General features: G+C 47.9%; 1 protein-coding gene across 1 annotated transcript in view; it reads right to left on the bottom strand.

Annotated features, from left to right (window-relative positions):
- Positions 1-9980, bottom strand: part of LOC309451876 (RAC-beta serine/threonine-protein kinase-like) — a gene marked incomplete at its 3' end in the record, with an annotated part of 43068 nt that overhangs the window by 355 nt on the left and 32733 nt on the right. Inside the window, exon 5 of the mRNA XM_082076581.1 lies at positions 5165-5317. Coding sequence (XP_081932707.1) covers positions 5165-5317 — 153 coding nt within the window. The remainder of the gene's footprint in view (positions 1-5164; positions 5318-9980) is intronic.

Genomic DNA, 9980 nt, shown 5'->3' with positions numbered 1-9980 from the left:
GGACATTTTGGGACATTTTGGGTGGATTTTGGGACATTTTGGGACATTTTGGGTGGATTTGGGGACATTTTCGGTGGATTTTGGGCGGTTTTGGGTGGATTTGGGTGGATTTTGGGACGTTTTGGGTGGATTTTGGGCGGTTTTGGGTCAGTTTTAGGTGCACTTTGGGCAGTTTTGGGTGGATTTGGGGCCATTTTGGGAGGTTTTGGGTGGATTTGGGGACATTTTGGGTGGATTTGGGGACATTTTGGGTGGTTTTGGGTGGATTTTGGGCGGTTTTGGGTCAGTTTTGGGTGGATTTTGGGACATTTTGGGTGGATTTTGGGACCTTTTGGGTGGATTTGGGGACATTTTGGGTGGATTTGGGGACATTTTGGGTGGATTTTGGGCAGTTTTGGGTGGATTTTGGGTGGATTTTGGGACATTTTGGGTGGATTTTGGGTGGATTTTGGGATGTTTTGGGTGGATTTGGGTGGAATTCGGGGACGTTTTGGGCGTTTTTGGGTGGATTTTGGGACATTTTGGGTGGATTTTGGGACATTTTGGGTGGATTTGGGGCATTTTTGGGTGGATTTTTGGACATTTTGGGTGGATTTTGGGCAGTTTTGGGTGGATTTTGGGACATTTTGGGTGGATTTTGGGAGGTTTTGGGTGGATTTTGGGATATTTTGGGTGGATTTTGGGCGTTTTTGGGTCAGTTTTGGGTGGATTTTGGGCAGTTTTGGGTGGATTTGGGTGGATTTTGGGTGGATTTTGGGATGTTTTGGGTGGATTTGGGTGGAATTGGGGACGTTTTGGGCGTTTTTGGGTGGATTTTGGGACATTTTGGGTGGATTTGGGGATGTTTTGGGTGGATTTTGGGACATTTTGGGTGGATTTGGGGCAGTTTTGGGTGGATTTTGGGACATTTTGGGTGGATTTTGGGACATTTTGGGTGGATTTGGGGCAGTTTTGGGTGGATTTTGGGCGGTTTTGGGTGGATTTTGGGCGGTTTTGGGTGGATTTGGGGACATTTTGGGTGGATTTTGGGACATTTTGGGTGGATTTTGGGAGGTTTTGGGTGGATTTGGGGCAGTTTTGGGTGGATTTTGGGACATTTGGGGTGGATTTTGGGTGGATTTGGGCACATTTTGGGTGGATTTGGGTGGAACTGGGGACGTTTTGGGCGTTTTTTGGTGGATTTTGGGCGGTTTTGGTTGGATTTGGGTGGATTTTGGGCGGTTTTGGGCGGCTTTGGGTGGATTTTGTGCGGTTTTGGGTAGATTTTCGGTGGATTTGGGGACGTTTTGGGTGGATTTTGGGTGGATTTTGGGACATTTTGGGTGGATTTTGGGTGGATTTGGGAGGATTTGGGGACATTTTGGGTGGATTTTGGGACATTTTGGGTGGTTTTGGGTGGATTTTGGGCGGTTTTGGGTCAGTTTTGGGTGGACTTTGGGACATTTTGGGTGGATTTTGGGACCTTTTGGGTGGATTTGGGGACATTTTGGGTGGATTTTGGGATGTTTTGGGTGGATTTGGGTGGAATTGGGGATGTTTTGGGCGTTTTTGGGTGGATTTTGGGACATTTTGGGTGGATTTGGGGCATTTTTGGGTGGATTTTGTGACATTTTGGGTGGATTTTGGGCGGTTTTGGGTGGATTTTGGGACATTTTGGGTGGATTTTGGGAGGTTTTGGGTGGATTTTGGATATTTTGGGTGGATTTTGGGCGTTTTTGGGTCAGTTTTGGGTGGATTTGGGGACATTTTGGGTGGATTTGGGTGGATTTTGGGTGGATTTTGGGACATTTTGGGTGGATTTTGGGCGTTTTTGGGTGGATTTTGGGACATTTTGGGTGGATTTGGGGCTGTTTTGGGTGGATTTTGGGACATTTTGGGTGGATTTTGGGACATTTTGGGTGGATTTGGGGCAGTTTTGGGTGGATTTTGGGACATTTTGGGTGGATTTTGGGCGGTTTTTGGTGGATTTGGGGACATTTTGGGTGGATTTTGGGACATTTTGGGTGGATTTTGGGAGGTTTTGGGTGGATTTGGGGCAGTTTTGGGTGGATTTTGGGACATTTGGGGTGGATTTTGGGTGGATTTGGGGACATTTTGGGTGGATTTGGGTGGAACTGGGGACGTTTTGGGCGTTTTTGGGTGGATTTTGGGTGGATTTTGGGATGTTTTGGGTGGATTTGGGTGGATTTTGGGCGGTTTTGGGTGGATTTTGTGCGGTTTTGGGTGGATTTTCGGTGGATTTGGGGACGTTTTGGGTGGATTTTGGGATGTTTTGGGTGGATTTTGGGTGGATTTTGGGACATTTGGGGTGGATTTTGGGTGGATTTTGGATGGATTTTGGGTGGATTTGGGGCAGTTTTGGGTGGATTTGGGGACATTTTGGGTGGATTTGGGGACATTTTGGGTGGTTTTGGGTGGATTTGGGTGGATTTTGGGCGGTTTTGGGTGGATTTTGGGTGTATTTTGGGACATTTTGGGTGGATTTGGGGACATTTTGGGTGGATTTTGGGACATTTTGGGTGGATTTTGGGCGGTTTTGTGTGGATTTTGGGACATTTTGGGTGGATTTTGGGTGTATTTTGGGTGGTGTTGGGTGGATTTTGGGTGGATTTTGGGATGTTTTGGGTGGATTTTGGGACATTTTGGGTGGATTTTGGGAGGCTTTGGGTGGATTTGGGGCAGTTTTGGGTGGATCTTGGGACATTTGGGGTGGATTTGGGTGGATTTTGGGTGGATTTTGGGCGGTTTTGGGTGGATTTTGGGACATTTTGGGTGGATTTTGGGAGGCTTTGGGTGGATTTGGGGCAGTTTTGGGTGGATCTTGGGACATTTGGGTTGGATTTTGGATGGATTTGGGGACATTTTGGGTGGATTTGGGTGGAATTGGGGACGTTTTGGGCGTTTTTGGGTGGATTTTGGTTGGATTTTGGGCGGTTTTGGTTGGATTTGGGTGGATTTTGGGCGGTTTTGGTTGGATTTTGGGCGGTTTTGGGTGGATTTTCGGTGGATTTGGGGACGTTTTGGGTGGATTTTGGGATGTTTTGGGTGGATTTTGGGTGGATTTTGGGACATTTGGGGTGGATTTTGGGTGGATTTTGGGACATTTTGGGTGGATTTGGGGACATATTGGGCGGTTTTGGGTGCATTTGGGGACATTTTGGGTGGATTTGGGGCAGTTTAGGGGCAGTTTTGGGTGGTTTTGGGAGGTTTTGAGGCCATTTCAGGAGGTTCTGGGGCCAATTTGGGTGGTTTTGGGTGGATTTGGGTCAGTTTTTGGTGAATTTTGGGCCATTTTTGGTGTATTTTGGGCAGTTTTTGGTGTATTTTGGGCAGTTTTGGGCAGTTTTTGTTGTATTTTGGCCGGTTTTGGGTGGATTTTGGGCCGTTTTTGGTGTATTTTGGGGTGTTTTTGGTGGATTTTGGGCAGTTTGGGGCGGTTTTTGGTGTATTTTGGGCTGTTTTGGGTGTATTTTGGGCGTTTTTTGGTGTATTTGGGGCCGTTTTTGGTGTATTTTGGTCGTTTTTTGGTGTATTTTGGGGCAGTTTTGGGCGGTTTTTGGTGGATTTTGGATGGTTTTGGGTGGATTTTGGGTGAATCTGGGGACGTTTTGGGTGGATTTGGGGATATTTTGGGTGGATTTTGGGCGGTTTTGGGTGGATTTGGGGGGTTTGGGGGCCATTTTGGGAGATTTTAGGTCAATTTTGGGAGGATTTGGGCCCATTTTGGGAGGATTTAGGTGGATTTTGGGACATTTTGGCTGGATTTGGGGACATTTTGAGTGGTTTTGGGCGTTTTTGGGTGGATTTGGGGACATTTTGGGCGGTTTTGGGTGGATTTGGGGAGATTTTGGGCCCATTTTGGGATATTTTACGGCAATTTTGGGAGGATTGGGGTGGATTTTGGGTGGTTTTGGGTGGCTTTTGGGACATTTTGGGTGGATTTGGGGACATTTTGGGTGGATTTGGGGCGTTTTTGGGGCAGTTTTGGGTGGATTTTGGGACATTTTGGGTGGACTTTGTGTGGTTTCGGGTCAGTTTTGGGTGGATTTGGGCGTTTTTGGGTGCATTTGGGGACATTTTGGGTGGATTTGGGGAAATTTTGGGAGGTTTTGGGTGGATTTGGGGAGATTTTGGGCCCATTTCGGGATATTTTAGGGCAATTTTGGGCGGATTTTGGGTGGTTTTGGTTGGATTTGGGGACATTTTGGGTGGATTTTGGGCAGTTTTGGGTGGATTTGGGGACATTTTGGGTGGATTTTGGGCGGTTTTGGGTGGATTTTGGGAGGTTTTGGGTGGATTTTGGGCGGTTTTGGGGCAGTTTTGGGTGGATTTGGGCGTTTTTGGGTGGATTTTGGGTGGATTTGGGGATGTTTTGGGTGGATTTTGGGTGGATTTGGGGACATTTTGGGTGGATTTGGGCGTTTTTGGGTCAGTTTTGGGTGGATTTTGGGACATTTTGGGTGGATTTTGGTCGGTTTTGGGGCAGTTTTGGGTGGATTTGGGCGTTTTTTTATGTGGATTTGGGACATTTTGGGTGGATTTGGGGACATTTTGAGTGGTTTTGGGCGTTTCTGGGTGGATTTGGGGACATTTTGGGCGGTTTTGGGTGGATTTGGGGAGATTTTGGGCCCAATTTGGGATATTTTAGGGCAATTTTGGGAGGTCTGTGGTGGATTTTGGGTGGTTTTGTGTGGCTTTTGGGACATTTTGGGTGGATTTGGGGACATTTTGGGATGTTTTGGGTGGATTTTGGGTGGATTTGGGGCAGTTTTGGGTGGATTTGGGGCAGTATTGGGTGGATTTTGGGACATTTTGGGTGGATTTTGGGTGGTTTTGGGTCAGTTTTGGGTGGATTTTGGGACACTTTGGGTGGATTTGGGCGTTTTTGGGTGCATTTGGGGACATTTTGGGTGGATTTGGGGAAATTTTGGGAGGTTTTGGGTGGATTTGGGGAGATTTTGGGTGGATTTTGGGTGGATTTGGGGACATTTGGGGTGGATTTGGGGACATTTTGGCTGGATTTGGGGACATTTTGGGTGGATTTGGGGCCATTTTGGGCAGTTTTGGGCGGTTTTTGGTGTATTTTGGGTGGTTTTTGGGCGGATTTTGGGGTGTTTTTGGTGTATTTTGGGCGGTTTTGGGTGGATTTTGGGCAGTTTTGGGCGGTTTTTGGTGGATTTTGGGTGGTTTTTGGTGGATTTTGGGCTCCTCGGGCTCCTGGGTGTCCCCGGGTGACCCCGCCCGGGGCGGCCCCGCCCCCTCCTGCCGCTCCTTCAGCCGCCCGGCCACCGATTGGATGGCGCCGAGCCACTCCTCCCTGCCAACGGCCAATCAGAGACACGGAGGGTTGCTCCTCCCTGGCAATGGGAGCGCGGGAGGGGAGCGAACAGCCAATCAGAGACACGGAGGGGTTGGGGCGAGAACTCCACGGGTGTCAATGGGACGTGTGGGGCAGTTTTGGGGCAATTTCGGGAAGTTTTGGGGCAATTTTGGGACATTCTGGGGCCATTTGGGGAGGTTTTGGGTGGATTTCAGGACATTTTGGGTGGATTTTGGGACATTTTGGGACATTTTGGGTGGATTTTGGGACATTTTGGGACATTTTGGGTGGATTTGGGGACATTTTCGGTGGATTTTGGGCGGTTTTGGGTGGATTTGGGTGGATTTTGGGACGTTTTGGGTGGATTTTGGGCGGTTTTGGGTCAGTTTTAGGTGCACTTTGGGCAGTTTTGGGTGGATTTGGGGCCATTTTGGGAGGTTTTGGGTGGATTTCAGGACGTTTTGGGTGGATTTGGGGACATTTTGGGTGGATTTTGGGTGGATTTGGGGACATTTTGGGTGGATTTGGGGACATTTTGGGTGGATTTGGGGACATTTTGGGACATTTTGGGTGGATTTTGGGCAGTTTGGGGTGGATTTGGGGACATTTTGGGTGGATTTGGGGACATTTTGGGTGGATGTTGGGACATTTTGGGTGGTTTTGGGTGGATTTTGGGCGGTTTTGGGTCAGTTTTGGGTGGATTTTTGGACATTTTGGGTAGATTTTGGGACCTTTTGGGTGGATTTGGGGACATTTTGGGTGGATTTGGGGACATTTTGGGTGGATTTTGGGCAGTTTTGGGTGGATCTTGGGACATTTGGGTTGGATTTTGGGTGGATTTGGGGACATTTTGGGTGGATTTGGGTGGAACTGGGGACGTTTTGGGCGTTTTTGGGTGGATTTTGGGCGGTTTTGTGCGGTTTTGGGTGGATTTTGTGCGGTTTTGGGTAGATTTTCGGTGGATTTGGGGACGTTTTGGGTGGATTTTGGGTGGATTTTGGGACATTTTGGGTGGATTTTGGGTGGATTTGGGGACATTTTGGGTGGATTTTGGGACATTTTGGGTGGTTTTGGGTGGATTTTGGGCGGTTTTGGGTCAGTTTTGGGTGGATTTTGGGACATTTTGGGTGGATATTGGGACCTTTTGGGTGGATTTGGGGACATTTTGGGTGGATTTGGGGACATTTTGGGTGGATTTTGGGTGGATTTTGGGATGTTTTGCGTGGATTTGGGTGGAATTGGGGACGTTTTGGGCGTTTTTGGGTGGATTTTCGGACATTTTGGGTGGATTTGGGGCATTTTTGGGTGGATTTTGGGACATTTTGGGTGGATTTTGGGCGGTTTTGGGTGGATTTTGGGATATTTTGGGTGGATTTTGGGCGTTTTTGGGTCAGTTTTGGGTGGATTTGGGGACATTTTGGGTGGATTTTGGGACATTTGGGGTGGATTTTGGGACATTTTGGGTGGATTTTGGGCGGTTTTGGGTGGATTTTGGGACAATTTGGGTGGATTTGGGCAGTTTTGGGTGGATTTTGGGACATTTTGGGTGGATTTGGGGCAGTTTTAGGTGGATTTTGGGACATTTTGGGTGGATTTTGGGCGGTTTTGGGTGGATTTGGGGACATTTTGGGTGGATTTTGGGACATTTTGGGTGGATTTTGGGAGGTTTTGGGTGGATTTGGGGCAGTTTTGGGTGGATTTTGGGACATTTGGGGTGGATTTTGGGTGGATTTGGGGACATTTTGGGTGGATTTGGGTGGAACTGGGGACGTTTTGGGCGTTTTTGGGTGGATTTTGGGTGGATTTTGGGCGGTTTTGGTTGGATTTGGGTGGATTTTGGGCGGTTTTGGGTGGATTTTGTGCGGTTTTGGGTGGATTTTCGGTGGATTTGGGGACGTTTTGGGTGGATTTTGGGATGTTTTGGGTGGATTTTGGGTGGATTTTGGGACATTTGGGGTGGATTTTGGGTGGATTTTGGATGGATTTTGGGTGGATTTGGGGCAGTTTTGGGTGGATTTGGGGACATTTTGGGTGGATTTGGGGACATTTTGGGTGGTTTTGGGTGGATTTGGGTGGATTTTGGGCGGTTTTGGGTGGATTTTGGGTGTATTTTGGGACATTTTGGGTGGATTTGGGGACATTTTGGGTGGATTTTGGGACATTTTGGGTGGATTTTGGGCGGTTTTGTGTGGATTTTGGGACATTTTGGGTGGATTTTGGGTGTATTTTGGGTGGTGTTGGGTGGATTTTGGGTGGATTTTGGGATGTTTTGGGTGGATTTTGGGACATTTTGGGTGGATTTTGGGAGGCTTTGGGTGGATTTGGGGAAGTTTTGGGTGGATCTTGGGACATTTGGGGTGGATTTGGGTGGATTTTGGGTGGATTTTGGGCGGTTTTGGGTGGATTTTGGGACATTTTGGGTGGATTTTGGGAGGCTTTGGGTGGATTTGGGGCAGTTTTGGGTGGATCTTGGGACATTTGGGTTGGATTTTGGATGGATTTGGGGACATTTTGGGTGGATTTGGGTGGATTTGGGGACGTTTTGGGTGGATTTTGGGATGTTTTGGGTGGATTTTGGGTGGATTTTGGGACATTTGGGGTGGATTTTGGGTGGATTTTGGGACATTTTGGGTGGATTTGGGGACATATTGGGCGGTTTTGGGTGCATTTGGGGACATTTTGGGTGGATTTTGGGCGTTTTTCTGTCAGTTTTGGGTGGATTTTGGGAAAATTTGGGTGGATTTGGGCGTTTTTGGGTGGATTTGGGACATTTTGGGTGGATTTGGGTGGATTTTAAGTGGTTTTGGGCGTTTTTGGGTGGATTTGGGGACATTTTGGGCGGTTTTGGATGGATTTGGGGAGATTTTGGGCCCATTTTGGGATATTTTAGGGCAATTTTGGGAGGTCTGGGGTGGATTTTGGGTGGTTTTGGGTGGCTTTTGGGACATTTTGGGTGGAGTTGGGGACATTTTGGGTGGATTTGGGGCGGTTTTGGGGCAGTTTTGGGTGGATTTGGGTGGATTTTGGGATGTTTTGGGTGGATTTTGGGTGGATTTGGGGCAGTTTTGGGTGGATTTTGGGACATTTTGGGTGGATTTGGGCGTTTTTGGGTGCATTTGGGGAAATTTTGGGAGGTTTTGGGTGGATTTGGGGAGATTTTGGGCCCATTTCGGGATATTTTAGGGCAATTTTGGGCGGTTTTGGGTGGATTTGGGGACATTTTGGGTGGATTTTGGGACATTTTGGCTGGATTTGGGACATTTTGAGTGGATTTGGGGCCATTTTGGGCAGTTTTGGGTGGATTTGGGATGTTTTCGGTGTATTTTGGGCGGTTTTGGGTGGATTTTGGGCAGTTTTGGGCGGTTTTTGGTGTATTTTGGGCGGTTTTTGGTGTATTTCGGGCAGTTTTGTGCTGGTTTCGGTGTAATTTGGGCTGTTTTGGGTGTATTTTGGGCGTTTTTTGGTGTATTTGGGGCCGTTTTTGATGTATTTTGGTCGGTTTTTGGTGTATTTTGGGGCAGTTTTGGGTGGATTTGGGGACATTTTGGGTGGATTTGGGGACATTTGGGGCAGTTTTGGGTGGATTTGGGGAGATTTTGGGCCCATTTTGGGATATTTTAGGGCAATTTTGGGCGGTTTTGGGTGGATTTGGGGACATTTTGGGTGGATTTGGGGCGGTTTGGGGGCAGTTTTGGGCAGATTTTGGGCGTTTTTTGGTGAATTTGGGGCCGTTTTTGGTGTATTTTGGGCCCTTTTTGGTGTATTTTGGTCGGTTTTTGGTGTATTTTGGGTCAGTTTTGGGCGGGTTTTGGTGGATTTTGGGTGGTTTTGGGTGAATCTGGGGACGTTTTGGGTGGATTTGGGGTAGTTTTGGGTGGATTTTGGGACATTTTAGGTGGATTTTGGGACATTTTGGGTGGATTTGGGGACATTTTGGGTGGATTTTGGGCGGGACCTCCACGGGCGTCAATGGGACGGTTGGGGCATTTTGGGGCAATTTCGGGAGGTTTTGGGGCCATTTCAGGACGTCCTGGTCCCATTTTGGGAGGTTCTGGGGCCATTTTGGGAGGTTTTGGGTGGATTTCAGGACGTTTTGGGGCAATTTCAGGAGTTTTTGGGACCATTTTGGGAGGTTTTGGGGACATTTTGGGTAGATTTGGGGCAGTTTTGGGTGGATTTGGGGACATTTTGGGTGGATTTTGGGTGGGTTTTGGGTGGATTTGGGTGGATTTGGGGTGGATTTTGGGCAGTTTTGAGTGGATTTTGGGACATTTTAGGTGGACTTTGGGACATTTTGGGTGGATTTGGGGACATTTTGGGGCAGTTTTGGGTGGATTTTGGGACATTTTGGGGCAGTTTTGGGTGGATTTTGGGACATTTTGGGTGGATTTTGGGTGGATTTGGGGACATTTTGGGTAGATTTGGGGACATTTTGGGAGGTTTTGGGTGGATTTGGAGAGATTTTGGGCCCATTTCGGGATATTTTAGGGCAATTTTGGGCGGTTTTGGGTGGATTTGGGGACATTTTGGGTGGATTTGGGGACATTTTGGGTGGATTTGGGGCGGTTTTGGGGCAGTTTTGGGTGGATTTGGGCGGTTTTGGGAGGTTTTGGGGCCATTTCAGGAGGTCCTGGGGCCATTTTGGGCGGTTTTGGGTGGA

The sequence above is a fragment of the Streptopelia decaocto genome (assembly GCF_964273445.1).
Source record: "Streptopelia decaocto genome assembly, contig: HAP1_SCAFFOLD_165, whole genome shotgun sequence".
Classification (NCBI taxonomy): domain Eukaryota; kingdom Metazoa; phylum Chordata; class Aves; order Columbiformes; family Columbidae; genus Streptopelia; species Streptopelia decaocto.
The sequence above is the reverse complement of the archived record's forward strand: the minus strand, read 5'-3'. Positions and strand labels throughout refer to the sequence as shown.